Raw genomic sequence first — 23,520 nt, forward strand, 5'->3', positions numbered from 1 at the left:
TCATGTAGTTTGCTTTCCAGAGCCATTCCTTGTGTTCTTTGCTCCACCCTTTCTCATGCTCACTTCTCTTTGCTCACCTTTTCTCAATCAAATTATCAGTAACAATAATCACAAATCCCATTAAAATCTAATTACGTATATGGAACTTTGAGCTAGTTTACCTCTTTGCTAACATTGACTCCAAGAAGTTTAATTCTGCAGTCAATCAATCTTGCTTCTGGCTCCCATAATAATAGCTACACATCTTTACAAAGTGTTAAGACCTAAAATTTATCTTGATATTTTACTGCTTCAGAAATAAAGACCTGTAAAGATGAAGCAATTCCTATTTAGCTTGCTTTCTCAGTTTTCAGTTGTATTGAACTCTGTCACTATCCACTCCAAGAGCCCCATTCTCTTTACACATCTGTTAAATGGCTGAGTGACTCAGTGAACTCAAGTAATCTTAACTTTCCTTGCTTGAATCTGCTCTGTAACTGGAGCTGAGAACAGAACCTTGCTGACAAAATGGAGACAAAGATGACAGCATGCTGGAAAGCGTGTTACAAGGATGTGGCATAGATAATTTTGAAATATCATACATGAACTCACTTCTTCTGCAAGTATTTGAAGGGAAGAGGATTACAAAGCACAATGATTTACTTGGATATGCTACACTTTACAAGAAAACTGTGGTTTTGGATCAGTCTATTTCAAAGATTTTAGCAAAGTAGTTCTTAAAAGAGCTGATGTTACAATTGAGATCACAGTATGCATCTTTTTCATGTGATGGAAATTAAGAGAACCATTGGTGACCAACAAGGGCAAAATATATTTATCACATTGAGGCCTATGTTACATTGAAACTTGTAGACTCCAGCTTCCTGAGTTTAAGTGTTTAGTGAAAATGAAATCATAATCTCCTCTCTAGGCAGGTAGCAAAACTCCTGTGGAATTAAAACACATGCATCAGCAGAAGAACAGACTTGTGTGTTCTGGCAAGTTCACACCTATAGGGTTACACCTTGTTTTTGCAACCTGGGTAGTTAAGAAAAAATACTGTTTTGAAAAAGAAAATGAGCACAAATCCTAAGATGTGATGTTTCCAGTACTTAGATCTTAAAAGTAGCTTCCAAATGCTGTATTGCACTTTACTTGTAAATCTAAAGCTATTAATATATACATTAAAAAAAAAAAAAAAAAAAAAAAAAAAAAAGTTCTTGAAACCCTACTAAACTCTTTTCCTTTCAGAGAGAGGTTTTTATGTCAGTAAAAGAACAGGGCAAAATTCTACCTGATTGATTGATAAACCTGTGAAAAAAAAAAAAATCATGGAAAGTGCTGAAAAACTCTTAACCAAAATATGTCATTGGATGCTACTTCTAGAATGGCTTACAGTTAGAAGACAAGGCAGCTATGAAGGAGAGAGAACAGTGTGAGGAGGAAAACCATGAAGCTAAAGGAACTTTATTCACTATTAGTACTTCTGAGATGACTGAGGCCATTTTAAATGATCTTTGAAACACTATACCTTGGCTTGTTGATTTTATACAGACAACTTTACTTCCTTGTTTGTATTTTCTAAAGTCTGTATGTATTAAGGATAGATAGTTCAGTTTTCTTTCATGTGTTTTTTCTACCTTCCTTCATCCAGTATGTAGGTTCTCACATGTGCTGGGAGAGACTGTTTGTTCTGTTTATTATATGATTGTCTTTTATGTCATTATAGCGTGATGAGTTTATCACATTTATCTGCCTTTTAATTTCATTTGGGAAAAATAAAAAAGTCATTTTTTGCCTTATAATGTGTCTCCCGCAAAATCAATTTAATACTAACTTCATTTATTGTGCAGAGCTGGTTATTTGCCTCAGAATATTCCTTTGGAGATTATCAGATACCTTTCAGAGGAGAAGGATTTTCTGCCTTGGCATGCAGCCAGCCAAGCTCTTTATCCTCTAGATAAATTACTGGACCGCACAGAAAACTACAACATCTTCAGTGTAAGAGATGCATGGTCTCCCTCTCTCTTTCCCTTTTCCCTCACTCTCTTTTATTACCAAGAATTGAACTATTCTCCAGTTAGATTCTGTAAGTGACCTAGGGATACTAACTTCCTTCCTAATTATTCCTTATTTAAACATACCATTTGTCAAGCTTTGGTTCATTTGCATTTGAACAGTGATAACTTGTTTGAGACGCATATGATAAATAGAAGGACAAGTAATTATTTCTCCTATGGAATACTACAACAAATGAAGTATTTTACTTAAAAGAACCAAAGTAATCTATTTGCAGATTTTTATCTGTTGCGGAGCCCCTCAGCTGTATTTGGATTGATGCCCAAGCTCAGCAAGAACATCAAATGCAGGCACAACTTAAACAGGATGCATGCCACTGAAGTAAAGATTTGTAGTCATTATTTTCTCCAAAAAGCCATAGTGAATTCAATGCAGTTACCTTAATTAACAAGGATTAGATCACTATTGAATCAGAAGCCCATTCATAATTGGGTCCGAAGGGACAGCAGTAGCAACTAATGATAGGTAATTAAGATGGACATGACAAATATTTTACCAGGGGAAAAAAAAATAAATCCTAGCTATGCTGAAATGTGTTTAATGAAAGTACAGTGAAATTTATGTAATTTACCTATTTTGAATGTTGTGTAATTTAATAAAGATATTTGAGTGAAAGAACACTCTAAATCTTGAAATGTTAGGATGTATTTTTTCTTCTTTTTTCTACATTTGTTTATACACACATGCTCAGAAAGCAGTAAGCTAGAGGTGACTGAGTATATGTATGTATGTATAACTCCATACTTACATATAAATATATATGCAGGGCTACCTGCTCTCTACCTTGTAAGCCTACATACAATCTAGAGCCATATCACAGAATGATGTTGAGTTAATTTGCACTTTGAGTCTGTTATTACCTACACAGAAAAATTCTTACCAGACTGCCATTGGTATTTCACTTTTAAACACACCTGTGTAAAAAAAAATTACAATTTTAATAAGTAAAAACAGTAAATTCACAGCTGGCTTGTGTTTTATCACTACTGATGAGAGCTTTGAAAGCAGAGGTGATAGCAGAGGAAATAAAAAGTCATTTTAGTCACAGAATAACATATCTGCTAGAGGAAGTGGCACTGTGAATTGCCTTTTGTCCTAACATCACATATACATGCCCGTGCATCTATAATAATAAAGCAGATGATATTCTGTTTTTCAAATGGGTGAATTTCACTGGCAGAAGATTATGCTGAATACAGTGACAGTTGTTTTCTTCACAACTGGTCAGAATATATAAATACATCTCCTGTGTAAAACATAAAATAAGCTAAAATACATCTTGTGCTGGCTTTGTAATTTAAGCACACCAAAAAACTGAACTTAAAATATAGTGTCATTAAACGTACAAAGCTCATTTGAAGTCACGTTATTCAATATTCTGAGGTCAACTGACTGTACCTATGAACCATTTTTTGCCCTGTCTATGGCTATCAAAACAGTATTCTTTTAAAAATGAACATACGTTGTGTAGTTGAGATGAACTGTAGATTAATTGTAAAGCAGGGCATTCTTGCAACCTTCCAGTTGAGTATTCTGAGTTCAAAATAGCATTTAGGAAACCCTAAGTTGCTATATTTCTCATGACAATAAACTGGCTAATATGAGGCATCTGATCAATTAGCTTTTCTGTAGATTGCTTCTCACTATACTAATGAAGGGAATTATATGTGGATATGCTACTTTGCTTACTGTTGATTATATTTCAAGTTTGAACCAAAAAATCAAAACTAAATGTTAACATTGAATATTCTTTTCCTCCTCAGGAGTATATTTTAAGACAAGTCGCATCAATGTACCTCAAGCTTGGATGGCCAACGAGTAATTTAAACAAATCGCTTGTTCAAGCATCCTACCAACATGAGTACTGTTATATTTCTTTGTTATTGGTTTTTGTTTATTTGTTTGTTTTGTTACAGAACATAGATGTAATATTGCACAGAATGATCTTCAGCATGCCATACTTTCCTAGCTCTCTCTTCCTTCTGATTTTTCTTTTGGGGTTAAAGGGAGAGCAGCGAGATGCTGTGAGATGAATTCTGTCTTCCTGAGTCTGAAGAACACTATTCATTAAGCATTAATTTAATATTTGTCTGCACTGGATATTTAAGAACTTGGACTCTTGACCACAAGAGATCTAGAAGGCTGCATAAATGTAAATGAAATCTAATTTTGATGCATACCCTTTCTTTAGCTGTTGCATGAGTTGTAGGCTTGCTTGTGTAACTAGATGGTTATCTTTGATTTGTTACTCAACTATTAGCCGCTGCCACTATGTCATAAGAAATGCATATTTATAAGTTTTTTAATGCATATATTAATGGAAACTTATTGCTTTCTTTAATTTGGGCAGAGAGTTGCGTCGGGAAGTCATCATGTTGGCCTGCAGCTTTGGTAACAAACACTGTCACCAGCAGGCTGCAACATTAATTTCAGATTGGATTTCTAGCAATAGAAACCGGTAAGTAGAAGATAAATGTTATTTCCTCTTTTCATACTCAGAAGCAGTATAGCTGGCCTCCTCTTCCTTTCATGACCCCCCATAGTATCCAACTCTGCAGAATGATATGGGATGAAGGGGCCATCAGCCATTATTAAAAGTCTGTGGGGCTTCAAAATGAGTAATTTGATTCACATGTATGACTGAATGGAGGGGACACCAATGCAGCCTCTGCTCACTCCTGATAACTTAATGTCAAATAATGATATACTAGAGGGCAAAAAAAAACAAAAAAAAAACAAACAAAAAAAACAAAACAACAATAGTGTTTTCAGGAGGAGTTTAAAGGAAGAAAGATAAAAGAACATTTCATCAGCAGACAAATACAGATCTTCTGTCTAATCCAGGGAGCAGAAGGTGCCAAATGATAGGAAAAGTGAGAGAGGCTAGAGGCAGAAGGACTGAGGAGTTAGAAAGGAGTTGGAACAATGTATCTGAGGGAAATACCTTACTGTACTTAAAGGTGAACACTTGGAAGTTAAATGTGATTCAGAAATAGATGGAAAAGCTCATATATGGTTTCACAGAGGTTAACTGATGACTTGAGCACTAACAGCATAGTGCTTGTCTGACAGAAAATTTGTTAGGCTGTCCTGGCACGGGGTTGCTCAGCTGAGGTAAGGGAACACAGGCCATGGTCAGTATATGAAATTTATCTTTCAAATGCAAAATAAACAAATAATTTTAAATTACTGAAAATATGAGTAGCAACCAGTAGACAGTGAGATAAGTACAGACTGTGGATAAAGACTGTGAGTTCACGAGAACTAACAACAGATTTTCTCATTATGTGGCACATAGGTGTGGAGGTATGCATTTGTATGCATATGTAGGCAAATATGTCACCTGACATTTTAGTTTAAAATGGAGTATCTGCCTTTCATAAAATTGACAAAAAAGAGGAAAAGTTTTGGTTTTTTAGTTCTAATCTTGTGTTAGAACATTAAAAGGATCAGATCTCTACAGACTATAGGCATATAGGATTTATCAAACGCATCTCAGCCCATCAGGTGTTTATTTGCAGTTAAAATACATCTTTCTGCTTCTATAATCTTTCAAAATCCTTCCCAGGCATACCCTGTTATGCAGTACTTGATAGTAACTCAGTGTTTATTTAAAAACAACCTTGAAATGGCCATGACTGGAAATTACATTTATGTAAGAACTTGAAATGTCTGAAGATATTTGGAAACTATGACTATGTACCTTTAAACATTGTGTGGTTGGGTTAAAATTTTCTTCTGCAAGATGTTGTCAGATAAATTTACTATGAAATACGTGCCGTAGGTTATATATACCCTTGGGCAGCAGTGATAAGTATTAAACTGTTCAAAAAGGAAATTATAGAGAAGGAATAATTGAGAACAATCTGGAAAAGTAATTTACTTTGATATTCATTTACAAAATTGTATAATCAAACCTAGCACCATCTATTAGCATGCACAATAGTAGATTGTTCAGTGTTAAGATGCTGTCACCCAGCAAAGCTTTCTCCTAGGCTGTGTCTTCATCCCTTCCAAAAGAACTGAAGGAGTCATGAGAGAAAAAAAGTAAAAAAGAAAAAGCTTATTGCTTTGCTAACAATAGCAAGAGAGGAAAGGCATAAATTTAAGGAGCCATCTGAAGATTCATCTTAGCCTTTCTATGAGGCCATTCTCAGGAGCACAAGATTGTGGCTGCCAGCATATGACTACTATTATGATAAAAGCATCACAGCAGGGCAGAGGAAGAGAATAGCTACTAAGCTAAAGCAGTACATTTCTCCAAAGGAAATGCATGCTTTTGAAAAATAGCTGCAACAAGTAATGTAATTATAGAATATGGATTGACACTCAGCTGACAAATAGAGATACTACCTGCGAAGGAGACAGAAATGTGTTTTTATTTATTTGTTAAGTATATAGTGTTTGTTCTGTTCCTCACCCAAATTATGTCCTCAGAGCAGCTTCGCATAGTTAATCTAATTAACAAATGAGAAGATTCATTCAGTATTTACTCATATTGAAAAGACAGTGCAAAGGTTAGTATTATCCAGAGAATGGTGGTCAGTGGCTCCATGTCTGGATGGAGATCAGTGGCAAGTGGTGTCCCTCAGGGGTCAGTACTGGGACCGATACTCTTAAATATCTTCATCAATGACATTGACTATGGGGTCAAGTGCACCCTCAGCAAGTTTGCTGATTATACCAAGCTGTGTGGTGTAGTTGACACACCTGGGGATGTAATGCCATCCAGACGGAACTAGACAGGCTTGAGCAGTGGGCACAGAAGAACCACGTGAGGTTCAATAAATCCAACTGCAAGGTCTTGCACCTATGTTGAGGCAGCCTCCACTACCAGTGTAAGCTGGGGGATGAAATGATTGAGTACAGCCCTGCAGAAAAGGACCTGCGGGTACTGGTGGATGGCAAGCTGGATATGTAGCAGCAGTGTGCCACTGTAGTCCAGAAAACCAACTGTGTCCTGGTCTGCATCAAAAGAAGCATGGCCAGCAGGTCAAGGGAGGTGATCCTGCCCCTCTGCTCTGGTGGCAAGGCATCACCTGAGGTACAGCATCCATCTGTGGAGTCTTCAGAGCAGAAGAGATATGGATCTATTAGAGTGCATCCAAAGGAGGGCCACAAAAATAATCCTAGTAATGGAACACCTCTCCTATGAGAACAGGCTGAGAGAGCTGGAGTTGTTCAGCCTAGATAAGAGTAGGCTCTGGTGAGAACTGAGAGTGATCTTTCAGTATCTGAAGAGAAGCAACGGGAATGAAGGGGACAGATTCTTCAGCATGGTCTGTGGTGACAGGACAAGGGGAACTGGTTTCAAACTAAAAGAGGGCAAATTTAGGTTGGATATAAGAAAAGAAGCCTTTTATGCTGAGGGTGGTGAAGCACTGGAATAGGTCGCCCAGAGAGGTGTTGGAAGTCCCTATCCTTGGAGACTTTCATCGCCAGGCTGGACCAGGCTCTGAAAAACCTGATCTAGCTGTGAGTGTCCCTGTTGACTGCAGAGAGTTAGATTAGATGATCTTTAAAGGTCTCTTACAACTCTGAGGATTCTACAATATTATGATTCTATTAGCAAGTCTGTAGACATCCAGTCAGCCTATATTTTAAAATCTGTCAATGTTTTCTCACTTCTGAATGATCAGATTCCTTTTGCATAGAGGTACCACGTATCACCTTTATTCAGTTTAAACTGTTCTGAAAATAAAGAAGGGAATTAGGTGGTACTGTCTCCAGCAAGAAATGTTGGAGAGGTTTTGTGTAAAAAGTAAGTTAGGAGTATTTTCAAGATTCTGGCATACAGGTCTAAATTGAGTTTGACTATGAAACCAAAAGTAAAGACTAATTTGCAACTTTTCCAACAATCTTTATTTGAGAAATAAGATGTTTCATACTGTGAAATAATTCACAAGAAACATATACTAGAATGAGGCTAGTGAATTAGGCTTGTGTCCCAAGATCCTAATCAATACAAAAACAGTGTAATATTGAGTGTAAATGTTCATGTAAGTGTACAGACAGTAAACCATGTAAAGGGGGTTGTTGACTCTCTGGCAGCTACTTCAGTCAAATTTTGAATGAGCATAACAGAATGCCTAATAACTAATGCTGTATAAATGCTAAAATTCATAACTTTTTGCCATGTTTTTAATCTATAGATTTTTAGAAGCTCTTATGAAACGAGTTTCTGTTTTGCTTGAATAATTTCATTGTGGATGAAGTGTTGGGTAATATAGAAAAATACAGCGATGTCTAACTCTGTTTTACCAGTGTATGCCTGCAGTTTCTGAGGTTCCTACTAATTATATTTAGTCTGGTAGGTCCAGAAATTAATTACCAGCTACTCTTCACTGTAGGGTATTGAAATGATCATAATTATCAGTTACTGTTTGTACTTTGTAATTACATGTTCTTTACTGTGCAAATAATTTACCGCCGTTCATGAAGTAAAATAGTGGTCATTTATAATACAAAGCAAAAAGTACTCTCTGTATTTCCAGCATTATTTGAAAAAATCCATTAGATTTCCATTCCAACCATAGCAGTTCAGCTTTTCCTAAGGAATTAGTAAATAACAGTGATCTGCAACATGAGCCTCCATGCACAAAAGTGAAAATCAACTGTGAGGCTTGAAAGTCTTTAATCTGATAAGTGGCTTAAGTGTTGCAGTGGCTCATTTTTGGATGCCTGGCTCACTGGACAGAATCATATGTTTGGAACTGCCCTTCCTATGAGGAGATTTGATGAAACTAGTTGATTATTCTAGTCCTTTTCAACCCAGGCCATTCTATGAATCTATGATTCTAACAAATAACCTAAATCTTCCGTCTTTTAGTTTAAAACTGTTTCCCTATATCCTATCAATATCCCTATAGAAAGTCTGTCTTTCTCTTGATTGTAAGCTCCTTGTAAGTATTGGAAGACCACAATGGAATCTCCCCAGCACCTTCTCCAGGCTGAACAAGCCCAGCTTTCTCAGTCTGTCTCCATAAGAGAGGTGCTCTGATAATCTTTGTGCCCTGTTCTGGACCTGCTCCAATAGCTCTGTGCTTGTTCTGTGTATCCCAGCCTTGGACACAAGGATTGCAGGTGGAGCCTTATGAGGGCAAACAAGAGGGGGACAATCCACTCCCCTACCCTGCTGCCATCCCTCCTGTGCAGCCCACAATACAGTTGGCCTTCCCAGCCACAAGCACATGGTGCTGACTCATCTCAAGCTTTTTGTGTGTCAATATCTGGGGCTGGCTTAAGGCACCACAGCACACTTCTCTAACTGAACTGTCTTATTTAATTAGCAAGAGAAATAATTCATCTCTCCTGCCTAAAGATGAGAGCATTAATCTGACAGAAGAAGGCTTGAATACCTGAAATATCAAGATTATTTATTATGTAAAGGGTTGGGATTATTCACTACCATCTTTAAAAGGAAAAATGAGAAACATAACTGAAGAAAAGCGTGGCTCTAGGTAGAAGCAGCAGTCCAAAGGCATATAATCATTTAAGTGGATCTAATAAGACAAGACATCTGGTTGTACCGGTCTAAGAATTTATATTTTAATCCCTACAATTGTTAAAATGATGCAGCTATTTCTTTTAGCTGAAAACCTGAGATCAGGTCATAACTTGAAGTTATATACTATTATCTTTTTAGTCATGGAATTTAATTTTTTCTCTTCTAAAATTGCTGAAGTCTCTGAAAAGTTTTGCTTGAAAGACTGCATTGACTTCTGACTCAATACAAAGAGTAACATTTTTGCTCTGCCAACTTGGTATATATGCCATTCCTATACTGATGCACTGGAAACTTGAAGCTTCTGTGCTGATGTTTAGAAGAATATAAGCTTAGTTCAAAACATGTAAGCATGTTAAAATTTCCCTGGTAGTTTGAGAACATAAGGTTACTGGAATTCAGTCAACAGTAGAATGCTATACAAGAATCTACCGTTGGCTGAAAATTAAGATGTTTGCTTCTACCTTCATTTAACAGGGCTCATCCCTGTGAAGCTCTTTCATGTGTGAAGAAATACATTATTCACAGTCCTTAGATATAACAGCATTGTGGTTCAGCCTAAAAAATTAACAAAATTACCATACAATGCCTGCCTGAGCTTGAGAATCATCCTTGTTAACCCCTTTAACCTTCACTGCATTTCTATTCTGAAAGAAAAACTCATTTCTAAGAGGATTAGCATTTTCAGACATTTTGCCTTGGATAGACTGAGTAAATGTGTATTTCTGAGGTTCAGGAAAAACTGTATGGGTGAGCTGCAATCTGTAAACTCCTGACAGGAGATATCAGAACAACGGTTAACGTGCTAATACACAGTAGGATGTCTCAAATCGTAACTTATCCATAGACACAAGTGTGCTTTTGCAGAACTCCCTGTAGGTTGCAGGCGTGATTTTCATCCGGTTGCTGTTACCGTCCATTAGCTGCAAGTTGCCCCAAATGTATTTCTGCTTGCGAAATGGACTGTGAAGATATGCTATGTTGAGGATGGACAGGTTAGCATGAATATGTGAACAAGTGAAAAAGCTACTTTGAAGTGAGATGACTAATTTTTCTTTCAGCAATTAAAGTCATCCTTGTGTTCTTTTTTGGCTAGTGTTATGGTGGTGCAATTGTTTTGCTAATGGGCAGCAGTGAGCGGTGGGAGATGATTGTACTGCAACAGACTGAATTTCATGCTGATGTTTCTCTGAGACACTGAATGTCCAATGACACTGAAGTCATTGGAAGACCCATACTTATTCAGAGCAAATTTGGTCTGCTCTTATATTTTCTTCATTATAAATTTGCTATAAAATTACTATTTATTAGTGGCTGTATTCTAAATACAAAACCAAATTACCATAATTAATTGCTCTGGTTCCTCAATACCCCTGGAAAGCATCTAATAGATTCAATTTTTTGATCTGGACTTTATGTCACCCTAAGAGATTTTAGATTTAATGCACTTTTTACATGTTTTTAATTATTTTGTCACAAGTGCCCTGATCAGATTTATTTATTTTTTTACTTAAGAATACTGTCTTGTAGATATCATCAATGGAAAATACTGGGAAGATCCAATATTTTAACCTTGCGTAAATTGAAAGAAATTCTGGTGTTTGTATGTCCAGTTTCTCTTGTCCTTGGACCTGCTATACTGACCTTATGGTTGATAACAATCTACTAATTCTTAATCAGCATAACTAAGCTTTACTGTGTTATTTCATAAGCAGGGGCAATGTAAAATACTCATTTTTTAGTACTTCCCCCCCCCCCCCCCCCCCCTTTTTTTACCGTTCTGAGTATGACTTTAGTATACATTTTCTAACAGGAGATAGGAAGGCACTGGTTTTCTCTTCTATAATAGAAGCAGTGCTTACATTAATAGATAATGTTTGCAGCGGAGTACTGACTGCTGTACTGGAGTGAACTGAAGTCAGCATCCATTCTGTACCCCATTGGTCAATTAAAGTTGCATTCCTCTATCTTAACGATTAAGGAAAGGTAGAGTGAGACAGACAGTGCTTAATGAAAATCCAGAAGATTGAAACCTCTGGTCTCTAACAAATTCTAAGGACTTTTAAGGTACTGAGGTGGGAGAGATATGGAATGAGAATGTGCCATGAATTTTCTTGTTCCATCCCTGAGATATATGTCAGGAAACATACAGGTTTTTGTATGTCATGCAGGTCAACCATTTTTATGGCTTTGGTTACTAATAAAATAAAATCAGGATCTTGGATGATTGTGTCCTACAACTCAATTACCTCATTTTATTTTTGAAGTGTAATAATGCATGTGTGAGCTTTTATGTTTGCTGTTTTAAAGACTTCATTTATTAACAATGGCTGTGACTGTTTGGAGCACTATTTAATTTTTTGTCAGTCATAAGAAAGATGCAAGTAATTGACTAAGATGACTTCCCTCACATAATTTGAACAAAGACAGAAGTAACCAATGAACCTTATTTGGGAATTCTAAATCCCCACACTTGCTGTGCAGAATTTATATTTACTCTGCAAGGGACAATGGATTCACGTTAATCCAGCTGCCTAAATTGACAGTCTGCTTACTTGGATGGACCTTTAACTGCTCAATGGAAATTCCACCAAAAGAAAAAAAAAAAAAAAAAAAGGAAATTACACTGCAGGAGTGGTTTTAGCATGTCTATAAATGATACTGTCCATAGATCTGAGGGATGGTAAACAGCACAAATTACCAGTCATTAATTGAGATCAATTTCAATGAAGCCTGGCTTAAGTGGTAGAAAATCAAATGTTTTTTCAAACTAAGCATTTTTTTCTTTTCTATTCCTCCTCCCTTAATTTTCTCTCTGATGATTTGAGACATACAGTTGTGTTGCTTTGTTTCCCTGGTGTGCATTAGTGCTACCATCTTGCAACAACTTATAAGTGTACCAGAGTTTAACAACCTACATAAATGTTTGTGGAAATGTGGCCACCAAATTATTTTTTTTGCTTTTCTTCACAGGTTTGATACCCACCAGTTATTTTTTTTATATCATTAGTAGAAAACATGAATAAAAAGAGTTATTTTAATTTTTTTCACACATGAATGTCTGATAAATATAAAACAATAAAATGCATCCCTCGTTCTGTGTTCTCATACCTTAGAAGTTTTAATTACTGAAAAAAAGATGAGGCATAGTAATTCATGCATTTTGAAATGTTATTGGAGCTTTGCCAGCAAATGTCAACTGATGCTACTGAAATGATCTAGCTAATTAATAGGCTGCTACTACATCTGCATAGAATCTTGCAATCCAGTCAATAAAACTGTTTAAGGAGGAAGAAAGCAGTATTGAGTGTGCAAGTTAATCAAGTTAACACTTTGAAAGACCACCTGGGTAGTATGCCTGAAAAGTGGGAGGATCTAGTCTTGTAAAAGGCAGAACAGGGTTTTGTGGGGTTCAAGGAACATTTTATCTTCTGACTTCTGTGTGTGACTCCACCTGCCCTCCCCCCAAGAAAAAAAAAGAAAGAGGACCCTATATATAGCAATATATGGATTAGCAATAACTAGTCTGAGATCCTTAGAAGCTGCATAATTTCTTCTCCTATTTTTCAGGAGTGACCTCTCCACAACTCTGTAAAAAAATTGAACAGAAAGGACCATATTTTTTTGTTGCAATATATGTTCATAAAGGGCAAAGGAAGAACTATTTGTTGCTCAGTCTCACAAAGAAGTGCTTAACTCACCACTAAGACTGAAATCAATGGTGAATATATTCAGTGTGCTAGCACTATGTTCAGGTGTGGGATTTCTGCTGCAGGAGGGGAAAGGACCAATAGCAGTATGCATCACCTGAGGTATTATATGTTCTCTGCAGGCCTCAGTCAGACCTACATGATTCCTGAAGGTCTGGGAATGAGGAGACGTGGTATTCATAGCATTGCCATCCTGAGCAGACATATAACAAAATAACAGAATCACAGAATGTTTTAGTTTAGAAGAGATGTCTGGAGGTCATCTGGGCTAACATCTGCCCAAGCAGGGCCACCTGTGACAGATTGCTCAGGACCACATCCAGGCAGCTGTTGAAGGTTTCTAAGGAGGGAGACTCCACAACCTACCTGGGCAATGTATCATGTCAGTTAATATCCCAGGGATTCAGTGTAAGAATGGCAATTAAATATCAAGTCCATCACAACTCTGATTTGCTTTTCAAGGGAAAATTGTGCTCTTGATTTTCTGTCTGGATGTGTGCTGTGGATGTGTGGATGTGTGTTCCTCTCCTTTGTGTGCACCAGTGGTACTCCTGAAGTTTGTAATAGCAAATAAAAGTATAAATTTTGGGATTACCATCTCAGAAAATAAAATTTGCATGGTGCTGCTACTTGAAGCAGAATCTGGATTACCCATCTGCAAACAAAGTAATAATATTCCATTATTCCATTCTTATCTGGGCATTGTAACCTATTAAATAAGACTATAAATACAGTCATCAAGAAAAATAGACCGAAGTTAAATGTTAAATAGTTCCAAAAATAAAGAAGAATGTTTCTGATTAATTTTCTTTGTCAAATATTACCCTAAATGGTATTGAAATTTGTCTCTTAATCAAAGAAGCCTAAACTGTGTGCAATTACACTTTAAAAAATCAGAACACGGTTTGCCCAGAAGATAAATAATTATGGTTCAATTTTATAAATGTATCTCCAATTGTTAGAACATACTTTAAATGGGAGCAAGTATGTACCAATTAATTGTAACTTAGAAGATTATTCTTAGCTCATTGTAGAGCTTTGTTATTTGCTCTGGAGAAAAAAAAAAAAAAATCCCTATAAAGGCACAGCACGATTTTAATTAATTTTTTTCTAGCTGTTTAAATTTTCACTTTTTTTCCCCAAAGTATTTAATTTTTAAACATGAGCTCTGCTAGCCACATATTTCATTCTCAGAGTCATCTCTCTTAAGCAAGAAAAATAAAGTTAAGTAAATTGAATCACTGTTCAAATAAAAGCCATTTAAAGTGATGCTTTCAAAAGTTAATCTTTATTTTTATTCTTCTGAAGTATCCATCAATCATGTTAGTTCTTTAAAAATGAAAGCATCCTTGAAGGCCCAGATGAGGTTTAATGTAACAAGGGGATACGTTCTGCAGTGTTACTTCCTAAGCAGTACTGAAACAATAGTTAATTTTATCCACTTGATTCAGTTAATACAGTGGGCTAACGTTCCATGTGCTGATCCAATGGCATGGAACTGTGATTTTGGAAAAACATTTTCCATTAAGCTACATAATTTAAAAAGACTATAGACTAGGGAGGTTTTGCATGTTTAGATAATGATGAAATACTGGCCCATAATGATTTCAGAGGAGAAGGAGCAAAAATCTCTACACGTAGAGAAAATTCAATTAGAAGGCTCTCTGTTGAGGCAATAGTTAAAGAAAATTACTTTGGGGATATTCACATTTTCATAAACAATTTTCATTTCCACAAATAAAAACCCCACTGGCTACAGTTGGTTATGAAACTCTCAGAGGAGTAATTTGTAGCTTTTCATAGCTGTAAGTTTCATAATTTCTTAAAGGTAGCAATTTTAAATTCAATATTTGTTTTTATATCTTGGTTTGTGGGGGGTTGATATTTTTTTTCTTTCTGCACTGTCTTAATGACTTAATTTATTCACTAAAATTTTCCCTGGAGTGACTGCAATGCTGAGAGTATGATGCTCAAATTCAGTTGCAGTCACAGTAGTCTTTTTTAGCATTGAACCTGGTGACCAGACTGCAAGTATGGAATCAGAGCCATCACTTGTCTAAGTCCTTCTTCCTCCTTAGAGCATGCAATTGAGCCTATTGTCACTGAGTGCACTCCTGCTTAAATCCCTTCAGATGTAAGGAACATCCCTTAATATGGCCTAGCTTGGAAAGCCTATGGAGTTGATATGTTTTGTTGCAAACTGAAAAAATATATGCCTCATGAGTGAGGAATGTCAACTTTTCTGGGGTTCAGCGTCTGCTTTGAGTTGATGGCTATACCCAAAAGCAAAGTGGCGGTCCCTCCAGCATACACTTCCTTCCTACTATAATGAACGGCACAATCAGCCTAAAAAGAATTGCCTTTTCCAGTGCCTTATAGAGTATCTGTTGGCTGAATTGCATCACTTGCAGTAAATGAAAGTATTTCTTCTGGCAAAGCTCAGCAAAAATTACATGCGCTTTTAAAAAATGATTTAGTGTTTGTGTGTCAAGATATGAAGCCCTTCTGGCAGTGATATAAGTCTTGGCTGGGTTCAGTTGTTCTTCATATAGGATACCGTGTGTTGAGACAGATTTGGGACAATGAGTTGCTTGGTCCCCTACTTTCTTTAATTTAGCATTTGCTCTTATGTTTCTTTCCAATGTATTAAAACCTAAATCCCAAAATAAAAGGATATATATATATATATATATATATATATATATATATATATATATATAAAATATATATATATTAGCTGGTAAGTAAGTTGTTCTTTAAGGACATAGAACCCAGTGAATCTGAAAATCATGGCATGATAAAAATTATCACTTTCACATTGTATGCTGTGTATGTGTATGTGGCTGCACATTAACATTACTGTAGCCACTGAACCATAGGTTTGACAGAGTTCCAGTTTTGAAGAAAGTGCTGACTGTCATCTCTACTAATATAAGCCAATGGTGGTACCTAACTATGTGCTGTATTAGTCTTTCTCAATTTCTTTTGTTCAAACATAGAGTCTTAATTTTCTATAATCAGCTATTATATACAATTTATTTTGCATTTGCTTTTTTTAAGAGGAACCAAACTGTTGAGACTCATTAATGCTTGAAATAGGAGATGATTATGTGGACAAGGATGGTGATTATGTGGGACAGCTGGGGATGGGAGTTGATTTGGTGATGGGAGAAAAGGAAACAAACAGATATTGAGCCATGCTGGGATCTGCACTATGGCACCAGTCTGCCCTGGCTAGATGGCAGAAGTTCATGGCAAAGGTGAGCCATTGCACCTCTAATTTTGCCTTAGAAGGCAATATTGCAAGTATGTGGTATGTTTAATTAAATGTTCTGTATTACTAGGAATTTCATAACAGGTTACATTTTTCTTGCGTATTCTTTTAGCTTTGCTTTGGAGAGTTTGCTCCTGAATAAGTATTGGAGTTTGTCTGTGTAAAATGCAAAATACCTCAACAGTATTACAGATACCTCTGAGGAAAAATTCTCCAAGAAGCAGCTCTATCTTGAGCTTTGTCCACTCTGCATAAGCAAAATTCATGTGGCAGTCTGCATCTGGACCTGCAGAGGCACATGCAGTTAAGGGTAGCAGAAAAGCAATAGGCATCAATTGCGTGAAGTTCTTTAGCCAGGAGGATAAGGGGGTCCACTTTTTCTTTCCAATTTGCTTTTATTTAGTTTCATATTCTTTTTATTCTTTTTCTCAAGTAAGGTCATAACTGTTAAGCTGTTGTGACTCGTTAACACCTTAGAGGCAACAACAATCTTCAGCCCTTCACAGTCATGAATATATGACCTCCTGCCTCCAGAAGTGATGAGCAACCAAAACTTTGAAATATTAAAAACAAGGTTGCTTTCATTTTCCTCATCACTCATTCAAGAGTGATCAGAAGGATCAGCTGAAGTTTTTCATTTTTATTTTTACAAAAGCACCATTAAAGAGGGCTGACAATAGAATGTTTCTGTGAAAAGACTTTTTTTCTGGAGGTGAAATATATGAGAGTTAAAGAACTTTTTTGGTTCTTGAGTAACATGATGTAGTCTGTGGTGTGAGACATCGGTGAAAATCTTTACATTCTGATGAAAGGTTCTTTCTGTGCTATGTAAGATCTGATGTCAAATTTTATAGTGAAAATTTAATTCTCTGTCTGACTGTATTAGTGTGCAGACACTGACAGCAGCATTTTGTACTTCTGTATTCTCTAAAGAGGTCTTGCATGTGAAGTTCTAGAAGTGATTTAAGCCAGCCATTAGTAACTAGCGAATGGTATTTTGGTACGATTTTTACAAGCAGTAGGAGGGTGCATTTTCTGCAAATGACATGCTTCTCTGAGAAGGGGCTTTACCTGTAGGAACACCCTTCAGCTGGCAATTGTTTTAATTTCTATACTTATATAGGAAACGTAAGCAGAGTAGAAAACTGAAAGCTCAGCTGAGATCTTGTTAGAAGAAAATGGTATAAATGCATATCCTATACAAGTTCAGAATTTGGCTCCAAGAGGCTGTTTCATTCTTTATTTATTGTATTGGAGTAGCATATCATTTTACAACCATCCTATAGCATAGTAGTTTTTGTATTAGTATTAATAATCTGAGTAAATGACCAGATCTCTATATTTCTTTACTCCTGAAAACATCATTTTTAGATGTAATTTTATTTCTTTACTTGTATGTTACTGAATGAGGATGGGGCACTTGGCAGCACAAGCAATGAGAGCTGATCAGCTCTCATTTTAAAACCTCAGTAGTAAGGAAAGAAGGAGGAGTTTTGGCGCAGAGCCCAGCAGCAGGCTGATAAGATCCCATATTAATTTGCAGAGCTTATGTTACCTGTCCTGCAGGTTACATGATACATTACATGTTGATGAGCTGGACAGCTGTGATTTAGATTCTTCTGTCACTGTGACGGGGTTATGAAAGGAATGGCAAACATGCATTACCTATTATAAAATCCATCAGAATGTCTGGGCAAGTTTTTTGTGGATTTAGGAGATGGAAATATAGTTTTGCACAAAAACAGTTGCAATTGGATTCTCCTAAAAGTAGTGATGTTCTTCCTTAGTTTCCAACATCAGGAGGCTTCTTATTTATCTGAGTGCAATGGCTGATTTCTTTTTCAGAATCCCACTTAATGTGAGAGACATTGTCTACTGTACAGGAGTTTCACTGATGGATGAAGATGTATGGGAGTTCATTTGGATGAAATTTCACTCTACATTAGCAGTGTCTGAGAAGAAAATATTACTAGAAGCCTTAACTTGCAGTGATGACAGAAACTTGCTTAACAGGTATAAAAAATTATGTACAGATTTCTATTTAAATTGTTTCATGTTATTTTATTAGTAAACATGAAAAATAATGCATTATTTGACTTCTGAATTGTCTTATGCTCATTAGCAATGTTTGAAATCTTATATATATATATGTATAAATATATATTATTGGCATACTCATTTTGTAAATGTATTGACCAGTCTGATCTTATTGATTTCATAAAAATAGGCATGAAAGTTTCCACTCAGCTCTTACTGAAATATTTTGCATCCCTCCTGTTATGCGACCTTTAGAAATACCAGCATACAATACCAGCACTAAAGATTTTTCAGATTTATAGACATGTCTGGACTTTAGAAATAAACCACAAAACTTACTTGAAGACTTAAATAATTTGGCAGTGGCTATATTTTTTCAGAGTGTTTAGATGTGCTGTTGTTACTGTATGTGTTGACCAAACAAAAGAGGATTTTTTTTTCCTTTTTTCTCCTTCCAGACTTTTGAATTTGTCTCTCAACTCAGAAGTTGTCCTGGATCAGGATGCAATTGATGTGATAATCCATGTAGCTCGAAATCCACATGGAAGAGATCTTGCTTGGAAGTTTTTCAGAGAAAAATGGAAAATATTAAATGCCAGGTAAGATAAAAAATATATGAAATTTTTGTTCATTTTCTTGTTTTTGTATTGTATTGTATGTGTACGCATTTATGTGTGTTCCCAAACCAGTTCCATTCTCTTTTTCTGTGTATAGATATGTGTCTAAATATGAAGTACATACATGTAAGTCACAAATTTATTCATTCCTATCACACTTAGAAACTTTTCTCCCTTAACAATCATCTGTATGTATATGTATTACTGTATTGTGTCTGTGCTTAAGGTAATGAATTCCGCCTGTGTGTCAAATGCTGCAATTTTACTTCTATGTAGATAAAAAAGCAGTAGTTCCCAAAGGAATTTAGCTTGTTTTAAGTCTGATAGAAAAAAATCGTTTCAAACACAGTAGTTCAACTACCATTGAGAGCGTGGAGGGTAGGGAACAAAGCCAAACTCTTTTTGAAAATTTCTGTTTTCAGAAGGATTTCTGAAGCTTTCCTTCTGTGCTGTGTTTCAGTTTAGTTCTAAGTAACTGAAGAGCATCATTTGGAATTAAATATAAATGAACAGGAAGAAGATGGGTTTGCTCCTTACACCGTGAGCACAGTGAATCCTTTGAACACATGCAACATCCTCCTTCTCAGATGCATAGTCAACGTTTGAAAATCATTTTTTTGATGAAGATCTTGATATTAATTCAATGAATGAGAAGTTTCTTTAGTTATTTATGAACAGCCATATGGTCTGAAAGATTTCACAGCACCGCAACTCATATTGACAGATTAGAAAGGCCCATAGCTCAGATGAAGTTCAAGTTCTCAAAAGCAGGTGTCCAAGAAATTAGGACCTGAGGCTAGGCCACCCTCATGGTTTTGATAGATATGACCAAAAAAGTAGGAGAACTGTTCCATTCTGTGGGAAGTCTTCTATTATAGTACAGAGTATTTTAAATAATGCATTTAAAATGCGGTTTTTAATTAACTAAATCTTTATCCTTACTAAATAGATGCACAAATTTGCAGTGTTTCACATCATCAAAAGAAGAGTTAAGGAAACTCAGAGACTATGCAGCTTCCCTAAAAATTCAAAAACTTGTTCATGCTATTTTGGATAATATTTTATAGTATATTTTATAGGTTTTAGAGGAAGCTTGGCTAGGAAAACAAGTTTGAACTGAAATTTGGTTTGGAGAGTTTACATTGCAGGAACGTATTTCGTGAAAGCTATAAAACTACTGAAGAGTTTAAAAATTAATAGTCATAGAATAATAGAATCACTCAGGTTGGAAAAAACCTTAAGATCATCAAGTCCAACCACAACCTTACCATACTACCCTAACTATACTACACTAACAACCCTCTACACTGGTAGTCCTCCACTGCTGCTGGTATGATTATTCTGAAACTGGACTTTTACTCAGAAAGTTCATGGCAAAACCATTATTATTATGCAACCCAGTGCAATTTATTATGCTCAGAGTAGCAGCTTGTATTTTTTTCTTCCTTCGGGGATTTATGTAGTGATTTATGCCTAAACTATTTGGGCCTCACTGAAAACCTGCTAAGGTCCTTTTTTTTTTTTTTTTTTTTTTTTTTTAATAATGAGAAAATAACAGAGTCTGTCTCTTTGCCCAGCACTGACTTTTTATTTCATACAGAGTTTGATCTCTAGACACAGTTCAGAGCCAACAAAAGGACTGTAGCAGCTTCCATTCACCCTGTGCAGTTTTTCTGAAAGGGACATCCGATGGAGTTTCTGTAATGGCCAAAGGATTCGATGCAGTGGAGTGAAGTGCTTCATGCAAGCTGTACTTAAACAGTGTTTATTGAAAATAACTTCAATCTGTAATTACAGATTAAAATCTTCTACAAAGTATTTCAGAGCGAGGAATTGTTCTAACACTTTATTCCTTACAATCCAGTGAAACACATAATAAAATGCAGAATTAGGCTTCTGATTTAAGCTTGCTACATTACTACATTTATAAAATGCAAGCTTTATTGCTGAATTATAGCTCAAGTGTACTCTGTCTCAAGACATTTTTTTTCCTACCATTATAATTAATCATTTAATTTTATGTAAAACTATAATACTCTGTAATAAACATTAATATAATAAGGTGATATCTCTATGGTATTTTCAATTGAATTTACTAGAGAAGGTGTTGATGTATGAGATAATAAGAAATAGCTGAGGGCAAAATTATGCTATAATGATATTTCCTCTAACTTTAAAACACCGCATATCAAAGAATTGGAATGACAGCCAGATATTGTCGTCCCTTCTTATTTATACATTATGCTTGTATTCACATTGCACAGAAGATATCAATAATGTCTGAAGTCTTTAAAAGTACTCATGCTGCTTTTACATAGGCTACTTACAGATTAAGGTGCCCAGTAAGTCTTTCTGTGAAGTCAGTAGAAGTAAGATTATAAGGATTTAAAAATTGTGAAAAAAGAGAACTGAAAACATTATGCTCAAATTCCTATTTGCTCATCGTGTGATACTTGGACACGTGCATATAGTGTCTGTGTGTGAAAATTTACTTTGACAGTCAATTATAGGAATTCCTCCATTCCTCCATTTTATAATTGCTATTAGTGACTGACTTTAGAGCAAATATACATAATGGTTATTAACCAGTGCAGTTCTTGCCTCTGGATGACTCTATACACTAGTGTGGCTGAGGTTTTGGAAAGAGGCATGTACTTTCTGAAACACCCATGAGTGATTCAATTATTAGTGGTCATAGAATAAAATTTTTGATCCCTGTAGCAGTTTGCCTTCGCACAAGCACAAGATAGAGAGCAACACAGTATATACCTTCCTCAAGACAGAAGTTTCTCAAAAAGCAGCATTTTCTTTTTCTCTCCCTCTCTTATTCCTCTCCCCGTGCCTGTCCCTTGCCCTTTATCTCTTCCCTTTTGGAAGGACTGTCTAGCTTACAGTACCTCGGTATGTAAGAGTAATTAATTTCAGGCTAATAGAAGCAGAACAGAAAGCTGTGACTGTGCTACTTCATTTTATTTTGAACTCTCAATTCCTCTTCTCAGTCATTTTGTAAAAGCATGGTGTGAACTGAATTATTCCCTCAGATAAACCTAATTGCAGTGAGGTCTGTTGGCATTATTTCTGCATGTCAGACATGAGAGCCGAATTCCATATCTTCAAAACAGTCATGTTCAAATTAGCTACATATTTCTTTGGATATATGTGCAGATAAAGATAAAGATAACTATTTGTGAAGTGCTTCTTGCTGTGCTGAATGACAGCTAACTTGAAAAGAATTGCTTTTGGTTTACAATGAAATTGCGTTCACCATATTGAAGACATTAGGGAAAAAAAAACACAACCCACAGACTATTCCAACTTGTGATGCAAAACTTCAGGTGCGATATTGTTCGAGTTGCTTTGTTTAAGGAGCCGAAAAACATTTGTGGAGAACAAGATGGAAGAATAGCATTTGAATGGCCAGTTTCAAAGCAGCTGCCCAGAGAATGCCATTGCTGATTGTTACTGAATATCCTACCCAGTTACAAATCAGCTTCTAAATATTCCTTACCCAAACTTTTGAATTTCCATTGACAAATTGGTTCTTTGAAGATGTTGCATGATAGCCCAGGGGATTATTTTAGCACTATTTAACACTATTTATTATTTTAGCATTATTTTCTGTTAACATTGTTTATTTTAATTAAATCTCATCTGTGACTGAGGTTAAGCACATTCTGCTTAGTCGTGGTTGGCTAAAAGTTATCTACTATTGTCTTGGATCTCCAGAATTGATCCCACGTCCTCTCCCTTGCATAATAGAAGATTACTTTCTCATTTTTGTCTGGTCTCGCTCTTGCGAGACCTTTGTACTTTGTACATCTTCTTTGCCCTTGCAGGTATGGAGAAGCATTATTTATGAATTCAAAGCTTATCAGTGGAGTCACAGAGTTCCTCAATACTGAAGAAGAACTAAGAGAGGTAATTTTTGAATGGCTTCCAGACCATGAAGCTGTTTTTATTTTAAGGATGAAGCAGGGCAGGAGCAAGAATGTTTCAGCAACTGCTAATATCAGAGAAGCTGAAAAAAAGTGTGAAAAGGACCGTCTTTTTCACTTTTTAACCCATAGAAAAGCTGTTGAAAATTAGATTTAAATACACAAGGTGAATTTGGCGTCATCAGGAAACAAAAATTTGTTAATTGTGAATAACAGTCGCTAAACCTACTTAGTTTTATCCAAGTCAATATAACTGGCAACGTACTGTGCAGATCAGCCTTGCAGCTCTCACATAAAAAGAACAGTAATTCAAAGCACACCAGTGCCATCAGCTATAATAGCCCAGAGGCCAGGGCTATAATTTGAGTATACATGAGAACAGAGC

General features: G+C 36.0%; 1 protein-coding gene across 2 annotated transcripts in view; it reads left to right on the plus strand.

Moving 5' to 3' along the window:
- The window catches only part of TRHDE (thyrotropin releasing hormone degrading enzyme), a 206,266-nt gene that overhangs the window by 178,329 nt on the left and 4,417 nt on the right, over window positions 1-23,520 (plus strand). For both annotated transcript variants that reach the window (XR_014942404.1, XM_015855777.3), the window contains 6 exons: window positions 1,833-1,980; window positions 3,822-3,919; window positions 4,409-4,516; window positions 18,392-18,559; window positions 19,042-19,182; window positions 23,037-23,118. Coding sequence is in view for 1 of the 2 variants with exons in the window: in XM_015855777.3 (XP_015711263.1) it covers window positions 1,833-1,980; window positions 3,822-3,919; window positions 4,409-4,516; window positions 18,392-18,559; window positions 19,042-19,182; window positions 23,037-23,118 (745 nt within the window). In the remaining variant the exon portion in view is untranslated. The remainder of the gene's footprint in view (window positions 1-1,832; window positions 1,981-3,821; window positions 3,920-4,408; window positions 4,517-18,391; window positions 18,560-19,041; window positions 19,183-23,036; window positions 23,119-23,520) is intronic.

The sequence above is a fragment of the Coturnix japonica genome, chromosome 1 (genome assembly GCF_054131305.1).
Source record: "Coturnix japonica strain WE chromosome 1, WE-NBRP24, whole genome shotgun sequence".
Lineage (NCBI taxonomy): Eukaryota > Metazoa > Chordata > Aves > Galliformes > Phasianidae > Coturnix > Coturnix japonica.